We start from the raw sequence: 18,899 nt of genomic DNA, 5'->3' as shown, positions 1-18,899 counted from the left end.
TCTGGGGTTGATGGTGGCTTCGTTCGAAGCAGTCCCATTTGCCCAGTCCCATACCCGAATTCTTCTGCAAGAGATTCTTCTCAGATGGAATCGGAATCCGGAATCCCTGGACAATCAGATCCGATTGAGCAAACAGACCAGAGAGTCTCTGGTCTGGTGGCTTCGGTCTCCGATGCTCAGCCAGGGAAAGTCATTTCTGCCAATATATTGGACGATAGTGACCACGGATGCCAGTCTATCCGGATGGGGAGGAATTCTCGGTCAGTTATCTGTCCAGGGACTTTGGTCCCCGGAAGAATCCAGGTTACCGATAAATGTATTGGAACTGAGAGCGATCAGACTTTGTCTGATTCACTGGACCGAGCAGCTCCAGGGCAGCCCGGTTCGGATCCAGTCGGACAATGCCACGGCCGTGGCTTATGTCAATCACCAGGGGGGCACCAAGAGTGTCCGAGCGGCCAAAGAAGTGGCTTGCATTCTTCGCTGGGCGGAACGATTTGTTCCAGCAATCTCTGCGGTGTTCATTCCGGGGGTGGAGAATTGGCAGGCGGATTATCTCAGCCGTCAGACTCTGGATCAGGGGGAATGGTCCCTCCATCCAGATGTTTTCCACCACTTGTGCCTACGGTGGGGCACCCCGGATGTGGATCTGTTGGCATCACGATTCAACAGGAAAGTTCAGAGATTCGTGGCTCGCTCCCGCGATCCTCTAGCAGAAACCGCAGACGCACTGATCGCCCCGTGGGGGCAATACCAGCTAATGTATGCCTTCCCTCCTCTCGCGTTACTGCCAAGACTTCTTCGCAGGATAGAGGAGGAAGGAATTCCAGTAATTCTGGTAGCTCCGGACTGGCCTCGTCGAGCTTGGTACGCCGACGTGGTCAGACTGGTGGCGGACGTCCCGTGGAGACTTCCTCTCAGGGAGGACCTACTGTCTCAGGGACCGATCTTCCATCCTGCTTTACGATCGCTGGCTTTAACGGCCTGGCTATTGAGACCCAGGTGCTGAAGGACAAAGGTTTGTCAGCTTCAGTTATTCCTACTCTAGTTGAAGCAAGGAAAGCGACTTCCAGAAAGATTTATCATCGCACATGGAAGTCCTACATTGCATGGTGTGAACCTTTGGGGTTCCGTCCTCGGTCTTATTCGATTAGTCGAATATTAGCTTTTCTGCAACAAGGGGTTGAGCAGAAACTGGCCTTGAGTACTATCAAGGGTCAGGTCTCAGCATTAGCTATCTTCTTTCAGAAGCCTTTGGCTACTCATTCCTTGGTGCGGAATTTCATCCAGGGGGTGCGACATCTGGCTCCGCCAGTGCACGCGCCGTTACCCCCCTGGGATCTTAATTTAGTGTTGTCGGTTCTTCAGAAACCTCCCTTTGAAGATATTAGGGAGATTCCTCTACCTACGTTGTCCCAGAAGGTGGCCTTCTTGGTGGCTATTACTTCTGCACGCAGGGTGTCAGAACTGGCCGCATTATCTTGTCGTTCCCCATATCTGGTGGTTCATAGAGATAAGGTGGTTCTTCGTCCGAATCCATCCTTCCTACCAAAAGTGGTTTCAGAATTTCATCTGAATGAAGAAATTGTGTTACCTTCCCTGTGTCCTAAGCCCAGTCATCCTCGGGAGTTTGCTTTACACTCCTTGGATGTGGTCCGGGCGATCAGGGTATACTTGAAAACGACAGACTCGTTTCGCAAGACGGATTCACTTTTTGTGATCCCGGATGGACCCAAAAAGGGGTTGCCTTCATCTGCCGCGACCATTTCCAGATGGATCAGACAGACGGTAGTACAGGCTTATTCTATTAAGGGTCGGGAGCCCCCGTTCCCTGTTAAGGCGCACTCCACTCGGCCGCTTAGTGCGTCATGGGCCTTTCGCCATCAGGCGTCAGTGGTCCAGGTGTGCAAGGCGGCTACCTGGTCGTCGGTGCATACCTTTACAAAACATTATAAAGTTGATGTAATGGCATCGTCTGATGCCTCGTTTGGCCGCAAGGTTTTGCAGGCCGCAATTTAAGGGAGACCAGTGGTCTACCTCGAGGGTTTTTTCCGTTGGAAATTTTTCTTTTAGTCTCATCTTTTGTTTATAATGAGCCTTTAAAACTTCTAGTTTGGCACCGGTTGGGCCTTCTAGATTGGATTTGATTTTGTCAATCCCACCCCTCATTTGTGGCACTGCTTCTGGATGTCCCAGCTCTTGAGAATCAAGAAGACTACGTCTGTCAATGAGCGATAGAGAAAAATGGATTTTTGTAAGATCTTACCGTAAAATCCTTTTCTCTTAAGCTCATTGACAGACGTAGTACCCGCCCCTCTATCATTGAGTTGGGTTGGGTTAAATTCTCTGTTACTGCTTTAGAACAGAACTGATTCCCTGTAGCAGAGAGAGGGAGGATATACCCTCAGGGACTGCCCCTAAGGTGGAGCCAGAACGTTTTGTCTTTCTGCCTAGTCCTACTCCTGCGGAGACAACATAACCCAGCTCTTGAGAATCAAGAAGACTACGTCTGTCAATGAGCTTAAGAGAAAAGGATTTTACGGTAAGATCTTACAAAAATCCATTTTTCTGCTACCTATGTTTGGTAAAAAAAATCACAATAAGCGTATTTTGATTGGTTTGCGCAAAAGTTATTGCGTTTACTAACTTAGGGAAAGATTTTTGTAATTTTTGTGGGGTTTTTTTAACGAGTAATGGCGGCGATCTGCGATTTTTTTTTTTTTTTTTTTTTTTTTTTTTTGCAGGACTGCGACATTGCAGCGGACAGATCGGACCCTTTACAGATGAGGTGGTATGCTTTGGATCATGAGCAGTTCCTTTCCTTCTCCATACTCTTCTCTTCCCGTCACTCTGGTACAAGTTGATCTTGGTCTCATCTGTCCATAGGATGTTGTTCCAGAACTGTGAAGGCTTTTTTAGCTGATGTTTGGCAAACTCTAATTTGGCCTTCCTGTTTTTGAGGCTCACCAATGGTTCACATCTTGTGGTGAACCCTCTGTATTCCCTCTGGTGAAGTCTTCTGTTGATTGTTGACTTTGACACACATACACCTACCTCCTGGAGAGTGTTCTTGATCTGGCCAACTGTTGTGAAGGGTGTTTTCTTCACCAGGGAAATAATTATTCGGTCATCCACCACAGTTGTTTTCCGTGGTCTGCCGGGTCTTTTGGTGTTGCTGAGATCACCGGTGCGTTCTTTCTTTTTAAGGATGTTCTAAACAGTTAATTTGGCCACACCTAATGTTTATTGCTATCTCTCTGATGATCTTCGCTGATAGTGACAGCTCTTTGGATCTCATATTGAGAGTTGACAGCAACAGATTCTAAATGCAAATTGCACACTTGAAATTAACTCTGGACCTTTTATCTGCTCCTTGTAAATGGGATAATGAGGGAATAACACACACCTGGCCATGGAACGGCTGAGCAGCCAATTGTCCCTTAACTATTGGTCCCTTAAAAAGTGGGAGGCACATATACAAACTGTTTTGTAATTCCTACACCTTTCACCTGATTTGGATGTAAATACCCTCAAATTAAAGCTGAAAGTCTGCAGTTAAAGCACATATTGTTTGTTTTATTTCAAATCCATTATAGAGCCAAAAAGATTAGAATTGTGTCGATGTCCCAATATTTATGGACCTGACTGTCAGTTGGTTTGAGAGCGTTTTGCAAGACAAGCAAATTTTTTTTAATAAATTTTGACTTGCAAAACAAGAGATGTCTTGATATACAAGTAGCATCAGTATAAAGAGAAGAGGCGCCTCTTAAGTGTAGCAATATGGTTACATTTAATAAAGGTACAATATTTAGCAACTCGCATGGTTGATGATTAAATCAGGCACATCTAAGTATGCATGCATGCATCCTCCTCACTGCCATCGACGTCATCCCTTCCACACTGCACTCCACGAGTGCTTCAAGTCTCACTTTCAGATTGCTCTACTGCCAGTGGTGAGGAGGATGGTCTATGTGGACAGCTTTAACCCGGATGTCTGCATGCTTAGATGTGCCTCTTTTAATCATCAACCATGTGAGTTGCTAAATGTTGTACCTTCATTAAATGTAACCACATATAATTACTTTGAGGCGCCTCTTCTCTTTTATACTCCTGCTGGATTTTGCTTCTAATCCCTTTGTGTAGGCTGCCATTTGTAATGGAACATTTTATGGTTACATAACCTATCACATTGCTATAATCCTTTTAAATGGACCATAAACTTAAGGACTGTTGAATAAATGGTTGTGGAACAAATCATCTGAGTTTCCATTATTTCTTATGGGGAAATTTGTTTTGATATAAGAGTGCTTTAGATTTAGTACACATAGTGTGTGTGTGTATATATACACACTATATTACCAAAAGTATTGGGACACCTGTCTTTACACGCACATGAACTTTAAAGGTCCATAGGGTTCAATATTGAGTTGGCCCAAAATACAAAAATTCAGCCCAGCGCTCACTCCGAATGGGAAGACTGGCGTGCTGCTCTCCTCAGGCAGGGAACTCCAATACGGGTACATAGAAAAGAAAGAAAGAGGAGGCGCAAACACCTAGTGCATTACCCGTGGTCAATTTGCAAATTGTTTAATAAAAAATGCCAAATGCATACTCAGACGTAAAGATAAAAACATGTTACAAGAATCCACCATGTGTGAACTGGGACACGTCCTTCAGTCAGGACCGCTAACGCGTTTCGGGGGTCAGGTCCCCTTCCTCAGAGCTCTGAGGAAGAAGGCCTGACCCCCGAAACGCGTTAGCGGTCCTGACTGAAGGACGTATCCCAGTTCACACATGGTGGATTCTTGTAACATGTTTTTATCTTTACGTCTGTGAGTATGCATTTGGCATTTTTTATTAAACAATTTGCAAATTGACCACGGGTAATGCACTAGGTGTTTGCGCCTCCTCTTTCTTTCTTTTCTATGTACCCGTATTGAGTTGGCCCACCCTTTGCAGCTATAACCACTTCAGCTCTTCTGGAAAAGACTGTCCACAAGGTTTAGGAGTGTGTATATGGGATTATTTGACCATTCTTTCAGAAGCGTATTTGTGAGGTAAGGCACTGATGTGGACGTGAGGGCCTGGCTTGCAGTCTCCGCTCTGATTCATCCTAAAGGTGTTCTATAGGGTTTGAGACTCTGTGCAGGCCAGTCAAGGTCCTCCATCCCAAACTCACTTATCCATGTCTTTATGGACCTTGCTATATCCTACACTAATAGCACAAGTCGTTTTATAACAATTGATGTTCTGGGGTCATAGGTCACCTTTCTTAAGGCAATGCTATCTTGGAAATGGTAGCATTAGCAAGTGACCTAAAGCATATTTTTTTCCCCTCAAAATAACAAACATGTTATACTTTCAAAGGAACAATGCAGGGTGCCTGATCAGTATGGGTTAAAAAGCAACGCAATTTATCGTAGGCTCACTTACATCAAAGAATCTGATCTTGTGTACTGCTCAAGCAACTGGTGTAGATGTGCAGAAGCAGCTTCAGCAATCTGGGCTGACTGGATGGCAGCTGTAAGACACAGCAAGAGAACCTCAGCAAGATGGATGTTGGCAGCATCTCTGACAAACACTCGCCCACTAACAGTGTACAGGGAAATGCAACAGGGGGTGGGCCGAAATGCATTTCTGAGGCCCCGCCTCCTTCATCAGGCAGACCTGCCCTATGGGATGAAAGAGATTTTAACCACTTACCCATTGGGCACTTAAACCCCCTTCCTAACCAGACCAATTTTATGCTTGCAGTGCTCTTATATTTTGAATGACAATTACTCAGTCATTCAACACTGTACCCATATGAAATTTTCATTCTTTTTTTCCACCCAAACAGAGCTTTCTTTTGATGGTATTTAATTATAATTGGATTTTCTATTTTTTGTGCTATAAATGAAAAAAGACCGAAAATTTTGTTAAAAAAAATGCATTTTTCTTCGTTTCGGTTTTAAAATTTTGCAAATTTAGTCATTTTTCTTCATAAATTTTGGCCAAAATTTATACTGCTACATATCTTTAGTAAAAATAACCCAAATAAGTATAAATGTTTTGGTCTTTGTTAAGGTTATAGAGTCTACAAGTTACGGTGCCAATCATTGAAAATTGATCACACCTGATGTCCTGACGGCCTATCTCATTTCTTGAGACCCTAACAAGCCAGTAAAGTACAAATACCCCCCAAATTACCCATTTTTGGAAAGTAGACATCCCAAGCTATTTAGTAAGAGGCATGGTGAGTTTTTTGAAGTTGTAATTTTTTTCCACAATTCTTTGCAAAATTAAGATTTTTTTTTTTTCACAAAATGGTCATACAGTATTACCAAATTATTTCTCACACACTTTATTGGCATACTTTCAACTACACCCTAAAATACATTCTGCTACTCAAAGAGTATGACAATACCACATGTGTGGGACTTTTTCACAGCCTGACCACATACAGAGGTGCAACATCCAAGTAGCACCGCCAGGCGTTCTAGAAGCAAAAATTACATGTATAATTTCCTGACAACCTATCACATTTTTGAAGGTCCTGGTGCACCAGGACAATGGAAACGCTCACAAAATGACCCCATTTTGGAAAGCAAACAACTCAACACATAATTTAGGAGCCATAATGAGTCATTTTTTCCACAAGTTTTTGGTGTGGAAAGAAAATGAAAACGTATTTTTTTTTTTTACACAAAGTTGTCCCTTTATAAGATATTTCTAACACATAGCATGTACATAGCAAAATGACACCCCAAAATACATTCTGCTACTCCTTCTGAGTATGGCGATACCACATGTGTGAGACTTTTACACAGCCTGGCCACATACAGAGGCCCAACATGCAGGGAGAACCGTCATTTCCTGACTTCCCATTACAATTTTGTGAGGCACTGATGTGGCATGGATGTGGCACAGATGAGCACTGATGTGGCACGGATGAGCACTGACATAGTGGGGATGTGGCACAGATGAGCATTGACATGGCACTGATGTGACACGGATGAGCACTGACGTGGTATGGATGTGGCATGGATGAGCACTGACGTGGCATGAATGTGGCATGGATGAGCACTGACGTGGCCTGGATGAGCAATGTGGCATGGATGAGCACCGATGTGGCATGGGTAGGCAGAGATGTGGCATAGATGAGCACTGAGGTGGCATGGGGGGGCATGGATGAGGCATGGGTGACGCACAGTTGAGGTATGTAGCAGGCAGAGGAGGAGTGCAGCTGCAGTTTCTCTCCTCTCCTCACACACCGTACCGATCGTTGTGTACAGGGTATGAGGAGAGGAGAGAAATTAACCGGATATGCGCCGGTTTGCTGACAAGTGATCGCTCCATCATTGGACGGAGGGATCACGTGGTAAAAATCTGCTGTCATTTGCCCTTTACCACGATTCATGATGCACCGGGTACCCAGGGCGCAGCGAGCACAGACAGCTCTGTGTGCGTGCCCCACATCGTACGCCCTCCCAGAATAACTTGACCACGCTGTAGCCGTCATGCGGCTATGGCCCGGTCGGCAAGTGGTTAAGTTAAGACTGGCTCAGCACTGGCCAATCTTGGGGAGATGGGTCGAGCCAGCCGCACAGGCTTTAATACTGCTGCCTTTTATCTGGTGAAATAACCCCTTTACTGCCCATATTGTTTATTAATGGAGGTATATTGACAATGCCATCGTCATTTGAGATGGTCTCTTGCCTCCTTTGTCAGCCATTGGTAATCAGGTTGGGCCTGTCATTCACTCAAGTGTAGCTCCTAGTCTTTGTTTTTTTTTTAGATCTTGAGTTCTCTCACATCTAAAACTTAGACCCTTGGCGGGCAATTCATATATCTACACAAGACACCGTCAACTATTGGCCATCATCCAAATTGAATACTAAACAAACACATGCATGTAAAAGTAGGACTTTAAAGGCCACAACGTAGGGATGATCACAATTGGTTAAAAATTGTTACAAAGTTTATTTCATCCATATGACTAAAAAAAATATAATTTGACATAAATATATATTCCTGTGGGAATATTACAGATACAAAATACAGAAATGTCCCTGATAGCAGAATATGTAGGTCCTCAAAAGCTGATGTGTTTCGCCAGAGGATTCTTTAGGGCTAAAGAGACCTTGTAGACATTCTCTACAAAAGAATATATACATAAATTAAATTTACAATCAAACACTTAATATAATACATTACATATAACTGAAGCGGAAGGCACATAGACACTAACCTAATCACCAGATGCGCCAGACATATTCCCTCCGGGTCAGGTGCCGGGACTATATAAGCAGGAATGACCATCTCTATTAAACATGAAATTGTATTGAGGGGCTGAGCTCATACAGCCATATATGGGCTCAAAAATATATAGAGAATATAGACATACATACATACACTTACTGATATCAAGGGGAGGTATTCCTAAACCGGTAGGCCCATCTTCGAGAAGAGACAACAAATCCAACATGTAGGATGTATTTGATCGCCTATGTATATAATATCAGTCCGTCACTACCCATATTTTAATAGGAGAGACATGATACCATTTGATACCAAGGAGGTCATTATACAGCCTATGAGTGGGTTGGTACTTAATTTATCTTGGTATCAACTGGTTTCATGTATCCCCTATTAGGTAAGTATGAATCTTTAAAAAATCTGGAAGTAATGCGATCAGGTGAATGCTGGAAAAAAAGCTCTCTAAGGACCAGTTTACACCACTTGCACTCCAGTGCATTTTTTCTGCATCAAAAAGGCAATGATAGTAGGTCATATGGTTTCCAGTGGCATAGTTCACACTAGTGCGGTTAGTTTCAGTGTGTTCCAGGTCCAGAAAAACATACTGCATTTCTTCTTCTTCACTGAACTGTACTGGAACGTAGCAAATATATTAAAAGAAGCAACAAAAACACACTGAAATGCACATGTCCTTATTTAAATAGAAGCTCCAGGCTCCTTCAGAAAAAAAAAAAAAGTTAGCAGCTACCAATACAGTAGCTGCTGGCTTTTAATAATAGAACACATACCTGTCCAGGAATCCACCGCTGTCGTCACCTGATCCGATTTTTCATTCGGCTCTCTTGTGCTGCCGCTGCCATCTCCTCTACGGGAAACTGGCAGTGAAGCCTTGAGACTTCACAGCCGGTTCGCTACTGCTCATGTGCAAAGCTCTCTGTAAATGGGCTGGCTTTGAGGAAAGGAGGAATGGGGCCGAACTTCCAGCTAAGTTTGCATGGCGAAAACCAGGTACCCCATCCCTCCAAAAGGTGCTAAATGTGGCAGGGGAGGGAGGGGGCAGACAAGCTGAGCTTCCCTTTTTTGGGTGGAGCTCCGCTTTTAGGCGAAGAGAGAGTGGAAAAAATGCACCGTATTGCATCAAAAACTTGTATGCAGGAACGCATCCAGACTGCGTTTCTGTAGTGTGTGAATCAACCCTAAAGGTATTTAGTACATTTTTACTGTAATGTGACCTTTATATGTATGTATGATCCTGTAGATATATCCCCCTTGCTTAGTTTCAAACACCTTTACAAATGCTTTATAGCAAAGTCCCAGATAGATTAAGTAAAGTGTAGGTAAGAACCTGTCTAGTAACCCCTTTAGTTTGCCACATGAATGACATCTACCTGTAGCAGTTTTTCTCTGATTCTTGTGATGTGATGAAACAAACCGTGTTTTTGGCCCTGCCTGAATTCTTGAATGCCTGAATTCTTGAACTCTGCTGGACTACCAAACATTTCCCCCATCCCTCTTATCACAACTGTTCTCTGATGCAGGAGAGAAGAACTTGGGCAGAGGTTGTAACTGCTTGAGATCCCTGTGCAGCAGAGGTAGAGTTGTCAGCCCAAGCAGGAAGTTAGGATGTCGCTGACGGGTCAACCAGTGTTTTCTGTACTTACAGCATTTATAAGGGCTGGTTAACGCTAGGACTCTCACAGAAACACAATGTGCATTTTTGTGCAATTCACATGCAGTTCTGTTCAGTGCAATTTCTGCCCATTCATTTTGAATGGGCTGCAATTGCACTACTTTTGGAAATGCACTTCAACCGAATCACATCATAATTTTGTTTAATGTTCTTATGAGGATTAACTGCGTTAAAGGTGGACAGTCCCACCTGTAGCAAATTTGTTGGTTTCCAGGTTAAATAAAGCTGCCTTCATTCCGGTTCAGGAGTCCACGGCTTTTAAATATCACTGATAGGAGGGCGGATGCTCTGGCCCGCCATATGTTCGCAGTGGCTGGTTCGACACTTAGGCCGGTATTTACTATTGCCCTGTGGTCGCAAGCTCTGAATGAGTGGGCTGAAATTTTAGGCTGAGACCTGGAGGAGAAACCCCTTCCCCCTGTCTTTGCGGAGCTGACAAATCAGTTGGTCCAGGGGCTACAGTTTATCTGTGATGCCTCTTGGATGCAGCTCCTTTGATTTCTAGGCTGTCTGTATCTGCAGTGGTCCTTCGGCGTATTATCTGGCTGAAATACTGGTCTGCAGACCAGACTTCTAGGAAGGCCTTATCTGACCCCCCCCCCCGTAGGGGATTGCCTGTTTTGGAGCTTCCTCCTTTGCCCCGTCATTGACGTGGGCCATTCTCCTTGGCTCAGAAGAGGTCTTTTCATCCCTCATGATCTCAAGACAAGGGATCAAAAGTCAGGGCCTCTACCGGAAGTTCCAAGAGGACCTCGTCTGGCAAGCCACAAGCGGACTCTTCCAGAACTGGTTATATGGCTGCCTTTGTGTGAAGGGGCGCTCTCACATGTATCTGGGGTGGGGGCTGTCTTCTCTGGTTTCTGGACCCATGGACCTTCCTGGTATAGGACACGTGGGCCCACAAAGTTATTCGGTCAGGCTACGAGATTGAGTTTGGTCTTATCCTCCAGAAAGGTTCTGCCCTTCCAACCTGCACTTATCCCCAGATCACTTACGGGTCTCTTTGGGGTAGTACAAGACTTGTTCCTTCAAGGGGTGATTGTTCCAATTTCGGAACGTTTTCAGGGGTTTTTTACTCAAACCTCTTTACAGTTCCCAGGAAGAAAGGCAAGGTACTTCCAGTTCTGGACCTTAAGGCGCTAAACTGCTGGTGCGAGTACAGAAGTTCAGAGTGGAGTCCATTCACACAGTAGCGGCGTCCCTATGTCAGGGGGATTTCCTCTTGCTTCTATCAACATCAAGGACGCCTACCTGCACATTCTAATATGTGCCAGTCACCAAATCTTCCCCTGTTTTGTTGTGGGCGAGGAGCATTATCTGTTTTTGGTGTGAACTTTTGGTCTCACCTCTGCTCCTCGGGTCTTCAAAAAAGTGTTGGCCCTGGTGCTGACATTGTTTGAGTTAGCGGGGGATTGCGGTACTGGGGTACTTGGACGATCTTCTGCGAGCGGAGTCTCCTACTGCTCTGATGGACAACTGGAGATTGCTCTGCGAACTCAGAGAGTTCAGTTGGCTTCTGAACCTTCAGGAGTTTGCTTTGGTTCTGTCCATAAAAACTGGACTATCAGGGTCTGACTCTGGGCTCGGCCTCAGCCAGAGTGTTTCTTCCTCTGGAAAAACTCCAGACATTGCAGGAGGCAATTCAGCTTCTGTTGTTCAGCAGACCGTCATCCTTCCGGGCTTGCATGCGGGGGCTGGGCCTGATGGTGACCAAATATGCAAAAAGAGAGGATGCGGCACTTCCAAATGCAGGAAAATCATGGAGATGGTGTCCACCCTCGAGGCAGCCTGTAGAGTTCCACACAAGATCTCTGCTAAAGAGATTCTGGTGAAATGGGACAAGGATCCATGGTCTCTAGAGGTGGCTTCGTTCTCTGGCACTTTGACAGGGAAAATCCTTTCTCCCCTGTACTGGACGGCTGTCACCAGGGATGCCAGCCTATTTGGGTGTAGAGGCGTCCTCAGCATAGATGTGCTCAGGGGGTCTGGACTCTGGCAGAGTCCAGACTGACGATAATTGTTCTGGAACTCTGAGCGACCAGCCTTTGTCTGACTCATTGGACAATTCATCTTCAGGGGTGTCCGGAACTATTTAATTTGGACAATGCCACTGTCTATGGTCGATGCCAATCACCAATGGGGCATAAGTAGTGTCCTGGCGGCTCGATAAGTAGCCGCCATTCTAAGGTGGGCTGACCGATTTGTTCCCGCCCTCTCAAATTTCTGCCATGACTCCTGTACAAAGCAGAAGGGATCCCATCCAGACTGACCTCGCCGGTCTTTGTACACTGATCGGGTACGGCTGGTCGCCGACGCTCCCTGGGGGCTTCCTCTCAGGGAGGATCAGCTGACCCAGGGACCGATCTTTCATCCTGCTTTACAGTCGCTGGCTTTGCGGCTTGGCTGTTGAAAGCCAGGTGCTGAAGAAGGGAGGTTTGTCTAAGTCGGGGATTCCTACGCTGTTGAAAGCTAGGAAATCTACTTCCAGGAAAATCTACCATCGTACGTGGAAGACGTACATTGAGTGGTGTGAGTCTCTTGGGGTTCATCCTCGCTCCTTCTCGCTGGGTCGGATCTTAACCTACCTTAACGGGGGAGTTGAACAGAAGATGGCCATGAGGCCTCACACTCCCTAGTGCGTACTTTTCTTAGATTTGTCTGACATTTGGTTTCTTCGATGTGGGCTCCCTTGCTGCCCTGGGAGCTTAATGTGGTGCTTTCAGCTCTACAGAATCCTCCCTTTTAAAATATTCGGGAGGTTTCCCTGCTTGTGCTGCCCCAGAAGGTGGCCTTTTTTTGGTGGCTATCACCTCTTTTTTTTTTTTTCAGGTGAGCTCCAGTTGTTTATGGTTGAGCTCCATGTTACCTGGTTGCTATGGTTAGCCTTGGGAATTTTTTTCTGCTTTTTTTCCCACCCCTCATGTTTAACACTGCTTTGGGATGTCCCAATGGTTCAGAAGAATTAGGAGGTGTATCTATCAATGAACAAAAGAGAAAATGGGATTTTTGACCTACCGTAAAATCCATTTCTCTGATTTTCATTGACTGATACAGCACCCACCCCTCTGTGGAGTTGGCTTTCTTCTGACACTGCTACTCAGTAACAAAACTAAAGTGCCTATAGCTGAGAGTGGGTGTATACCCCCTAGGACTGCCCATGGGCGTAGTCAAGCTTTTTCCTGCCTAGTGTCCTACTCCTGTAGGGGGCAGTATAACCCAATGGTTAAGAAGAATCAGGAGCTGTGTCCTTCAATGAACATCAGAGAAATGGATTTTACGGTAAGTCAAAAATCCAATTCTTTCATGCTTCACAAGAATAGTCAAGGAAAATAAAGATACAGAGCTCTCCAAGCTCTTTAGGTGCAATGTAAGGTGTGTTAAAAAATGCCTTATAATTTAGCTTGTCACGCTAGAAAACAATTCAAATTCAGTAATTGCTATACCGTTAGTGTTTTGAATGATTGTCCTTTGAATTGTTGTATTACAAGCATCTCCGAGCGTTGTGTTTTACAGCCAATTACATGCAGAGCTTAAAAAGGTTTGTTCTTGTTTGCTTATGAATTGTAGCTGTTGCAAACATAGTATTGGTCCCAAAAGACTGCTTATGCTTAAAAACTGTGTTTCTCTGTTCTGGTTGCAAGTAATTGGACCTATTAATTAACTTGGTTATCTTGAACTTAGAGTGTTCCCACGCTGCATGGATTCTGTACATTGCAACCAATAACTGGGTATGTATGCATAGCTACTGTATTCTATGCATTTAGTTGACAGTGACACTCTGGTACAGATGTGTTTTTTGTTTTTCTAAATATAAAACGTATACATTTCTATTATGCTTTTTCAACCTAAGGCACAGTTTGTTCAGGAAGGACTTGTCATTAGCTTTGCCCTCTGGTGGACTGTGCTTCAGAGAGCGTCTGACCGTTATGTTGCATCCTCGCCGCCTGTTTTAACCCTGGAAAGCCCGCACCAAAGCAGCGCACGCTGTTGCAGGGCAGTTGTGGTATAGCCCTATTTACTTGATGTGGTCCCATATAACAGGCTGTACCAACCTCTGAATGCAACCCCTTAAAATTTGCGCATATAAAGGGTGTATAAATCGTGCAAGCCATGAATCAAAGCATTGCAGCCATGGCAAGTTTACATTTTCATTTTTTACCGCCTCTCAACCGCAAGTGTAAACTTAGCCTTAGCATGCTTTTTTTCTTTACTCCTGCATTGTCGATAGAAATTGATGCCACATATATTAAAATGCTTCTAAAGAAAAGTAAAGCACAGTGTTGAATGGGCTCTCAGATGTAGGTTTTGAACAGTAAATAAAGTGAATACATTTTGAGTGTTATAGCCTGAGGTAGATTAACTTATTCAGTGCAGCATTAAATAACATATTCAAAGCATCAAGCAAATTTTTTTTAAAGTGATACTTATAAACTACTTGTCAAACCTAAAAGGTACTAAAAGTCTAATATAAAATCATTACTTGGGAACAGTACTATTTTAGGATGCTTAATATAATCAAATGAATGTCTGTTTTTTTAAATATTTCAGATTAGAGTCTGTGGATAAATTTGATCTCCGTAAACAATTCTAAAAATTTGTAAATTTACAAACACCTGGAAGCTGGTGAGAATAATGCATCAAAGAAAGCATTTGTGTTTGTGGACACAAAGTATTGAAATTTCCATTACTCCTCCACTATTGCGCTCTGCAGCTGTCTTGTGCAGAACACTAGAAAATCTCAAATTGACTCTTATTCATTTCTGAAATGTTATGTTCGCATGGGAATTTATAGTATTAAATATAGTGTTGGCAAACGTGTTCTTAGTACAGTAATACGGTGGAGGAAAGAATGTTTGCATTTGTGCGAAAATAAAAAAAGAGTGCCATTATACAAGCATCTTTACGTCCACAAGCCCCTTTAGACTGGTGTTAATAACACAGCAGGGTAAGTGTTTGTGTTAGCAGACACAGTGCTGATATTTTCATTACTCCTCCACTACTGAACTTCTCAGCTGTCTCATTTGGAGCAGTAGAAAATATCATGTTTTGTTTTTTCCTTCATTAAAGACATTGTTATGTTCACTTGAGTTTCAGAGTTTTAACAATTTTAGTAGTACTAACAAGACTGTAGCCTTTTTTGGAGTAGTAATAAAGTACTTTTGGAAAACAATGTGTGGATTTGGGGGGGGGAGGGGGGGACATTTATGAGTGCACTTTGCTAATGATCATGATTGGTTGTCTTTGCTGAATACAGGGCAGGCAGAACACTACTAGCATGATCTGTCTACTAGCATACTCTGAATTCTACTAGCATATTCTGTCTACACAAGATATTGTTTTTACTCCATTCTGCTCTGCCCAATAGAATTGGTTATGCAGCTGCAATTGAAATGTCAGGACCAATTGTGGTTTAATTTTATCCTCTGAATCAGCACTGTTGCTTAACGAAAATGGCAAACCTCTAATAAGCAGGCAGAAAAGCAGCCACCTTTAGAGATGCAGAACAACACACATTTATTTTTCCATAATACCAACTTGACTTATTTTTAATCACTATGCAGTTTGACACGCTAGAGACCATATCACGAGGCGTTTGCACGTTGCCCCTGACCTTAGAATGGGATAGTCATTTATACAATAGTGTAACACCACTGTGAAATGGAAACAGGCTCTTACTCTTAGTAACAGAAACAGTACTGTAAATGGAACATCTTTTTTTTCTATAAAGCTTTGTAACTGGAAAAAAAAAATCAATAATGCTTTTTGCTGGGTTTTTTTCAGTATGTCAAACTACTCTGTATTTAAAACCTCACTATACAGCTTTAAGGACAAATTCTGCAAAATTGCTCTATTGTATCTATTAACAGAGAGTGAGGATAAAATGCACTTCCCCTTCCATTAGTCTCCATTCAGTTTTGCCACTGAAACAATTTTTCCGGTAGCCACCTGTCTACTTTTGTTGGTGCCAATATTTCATTATTTTAAAAAAAAATCAAATATTGCTTGCATTGCACTGTAGCTCCATTCCAGATATATGGTTGGTTATTATTGATTCATTTTTTATGGTCTTTTTCAGCTTTTTAAATTCTATACTTTTTTATTTTTTTAACCCAAAATGCAACTGATGCAATTTTGCATAAGGATTGCTAAAGGTTTCACAATTGGTAAGATATCCTCTGTGCTCTGTTCGTTTAAACTGACCAAATACCCCAGCCTTCTCTAGCTTTCAATGCTTGCAGCATGTTCAACTAACAGCTCTGCACAATTCCGTACAATTTGATTTTTTTTTTATTGTTGGTATACCCATTTTTTTTGTGGGGATTGTGGGGAAGTTGAGGCGCAACTCTAGTCAAACTTTCTACAATGTATTTGGTTTTGCATGCAATAGGGAAGGGTCAGAAACTCTGCTTTATTGGTTTCTATGGTTGCGTTTGGGAGATCATAAGCCGGGAGAGAGAAAACCCCAATGTGACAATCTCCAACGATGAGGTAAAAAATCTCCAGTGGAGTTAGAAAGAGCAATACATAGTAGATGCATTTTCTAATTTTCCCTTAGTCTTACTAAATTATTGCTGTAGTGCTGTCACTTCATGAAACCGGAACAGAGGATAAATCTACCCAGTATGGTACACATATTGAAATAAATATCTCACACAGCTTTGGTTTAGAGTACTATTTTAATGAATAACTTTAGGCAAGTGTACTAGTGTTGTTTAAAAATACATTTGATAACTATTTTAACAAAGACATAAATTGCTAAAGTTTTATCATCATTAGTAATAGCACAAACACATGTAAGTCTCTGCAGAAAACTGAAAAAGTGTACTTTTGGGAGGCCAAAGGATGATCTTATAATCCACTGTTCTAAACCTTGTAAAATTATACACCCATGTATTTTGTATCTCTTTTCTGGTTATTAAAACCCATTATCTGTGAGCATTTTTCTAAGAGAACAGGTGCATCCTCCCCCTTTGAGTCACGCCTTTTCTCCGCCCCTATCCACCTCCGATCACCGTTCCTTGGTTCCACCCCCAACCTAACTCCCATTACTGCCCATTTAGTTAATACAGAACCAAGTATCATTTTGTGGTGTGTTAATAACAAGAAAAGCATTCAAATAGATCGCCTGTTGCCAGTAACATCAGAGCCCCCTCCAGCAACAATAGATCCCCCCGACCACAATGGACCACCCAAAACGACCCCTCCAAGACAGCAACCATAGAACCCTGGAAGCAACAACAGATCTCCCCACAGCCAGCCTCAATAGACTCTCCAGCAGCCAGCAACAATATACCCCTCCTTTAACAGTAGATCTCTCCTAGTAATAACTGACCACCCAGCAATATAAGACCCAACCCTAGCAACAATAGACACCCCCCTGCAAAAATAGATCTCCCAGCAGCCAGCATCAATAGACCCTGCAACACACTCCAGCACCCCTTACCATTACATGAAATCAGTGCTGGAGGTGTCGGGACTGCATTCCCCCACCTTCCTACTGAAAAAAAGCCCTGTCTGTGAGCCAGTTAATGGAAGACAACAACTCCATAAGTATTCCTTATATTGTAGTTAAACATTAATGCATATATTTTGTGCATATACTATACACTGTATATAATATTTTTTCAAATGTGCTATTACATCTTGTGGTACTTGAGATCGATATTTGTTCTTGAAGATGGTTATAGTACATATACCATTATTTACCTAAGAGTTTGAACCATCATTTCGGTCTAGTTCATATTTTATACTACTTTTGGTATGGGCCAACAGATTGTCCTACTTTCCTATCCAGTTGTGAAAGCAGTATATAAAGCAGAACTAAACCCTCCTATTCTTTACAGTCAAGGATGCTGCCATTGATGATGATACTGCATCGCATAAAACAGCTTAAATAAAACAAAACTGTAAGTCCAATGCTGTCAAAAAAATTGTGATCGCATCAAGAATAAAGCAAAGCATGTAGCGTCACTAGGTCCCTTTCCCTTGCTATAAAAAAAAAAAAAAAGGGATTGAATTACTATGTGCTTTCTAAAACCTGTGCGCTGTAACTTCTTTCATTCTGTTTTCTGAATCATCAGTTAAACTCCTACTACGTTAGGTGACTGTAAACAAAAAAAAAAAAATTCTTTGTACTGACATTTTTTTTATATCAGGCTACTGTGAGTACTTTGGAGGATTAGCTCTCCTGCATCTCAAGCTGGGGTTCCCAGATTCCCAAACTGCCATCCAAAAGTAGTAGACTGGTATACTGCAGCAGTGTTTGTAGTAAAAAAAAAATCATTTATTCGGATAGCTTAAGTCTCATGCAGGCTTAGTGGACATATCATTAAAGTAGTATCATCAGGGTGAGCTGGCTTTAACTAGATCTCCTGTACAACTATTTCTGAAATAATACCTTTCTCTGTTTTTTTTTACGATCTACATGTTTCTTTTCTCTAGGTGTCCTTTACTGTTACATTCTCTGTCTGATAAAATAAGGAATTCAACAGAAGATGATGATAGTGAATACAAAATCCCATCTTCTCATCCTGTACATTCGCGTCCCTTGCCTCTTCACTGCCATAGTATAAAGCCTTTCTCTAGGTAAGACAGATTTCACTGTATACACAATGCTATCTTTAATGTGAAAAAGTTCAATGTTTGCTGCTGTTCTTTAAGAGAAAAAAAATGTTACTTTCTCTTTCGTTCGTTGACTGACACAGCTCCTTATCTTCTTGACAGTTGGGTTATGCTGCCCCCTACAGGAGTAAGATACTAGGCAGGAAAAAGCTTGACTACGCCTATGGGGCAGTCCCAGGGGGTATACTCCCAATCTCAGCTATAGGCACTCCGTTTTTTTCTGCCTAGTCAGGATTAAGGACCTAGTTCCTTGCTGGGATCTTTTGTCCTGGCAATTTTTTTCCTTTTAAAGGGAATTTTTCTCTATCGTTCATCTACAGATGCAGCACTGCTTAATCATAGACTATAG

General features: G+C 42.8%; 1 protein-coding gene across 1 annotated transcript in view; it reads left to right on the top strand.

Annotated features, from left to right (window-relative positions):
- The window catches only part of CBLB (Cbl proto-oncogene B), a 352,982-nt gene that overhangs the window by 280,955 nt on the left and 53,128 nt on the right, over positions 1 to 18,899 (top strand). The window contains exon 13 of the mRNA XM_082245962.1: positions 18,371 to 18,514. Within this exon, the coding sequence (XP_082102088.1) occupies positions 18,371 to 18,514 (144 nt within the window). The remainder of the gene's footprint in view (positions 1 to 18,370; positions 18,515 to 18,899) is intronic.

Source organism: Pelophylax lessonae (assembly GCF_965119305.1).
Source record: "Pelophylax lessonae genome assembly, chromosome: 2".
Lineage (NCBI taxonomy): Eukaryota > Metazoa > Chordata > Amphibia > Anura > Ranidae > Pelophylax > Pelophylax lessonae.
Note: the sequence above shows the minus strand (reverse complement) of the source record. Positions and strands in the feature narration are given on the sequence as shown.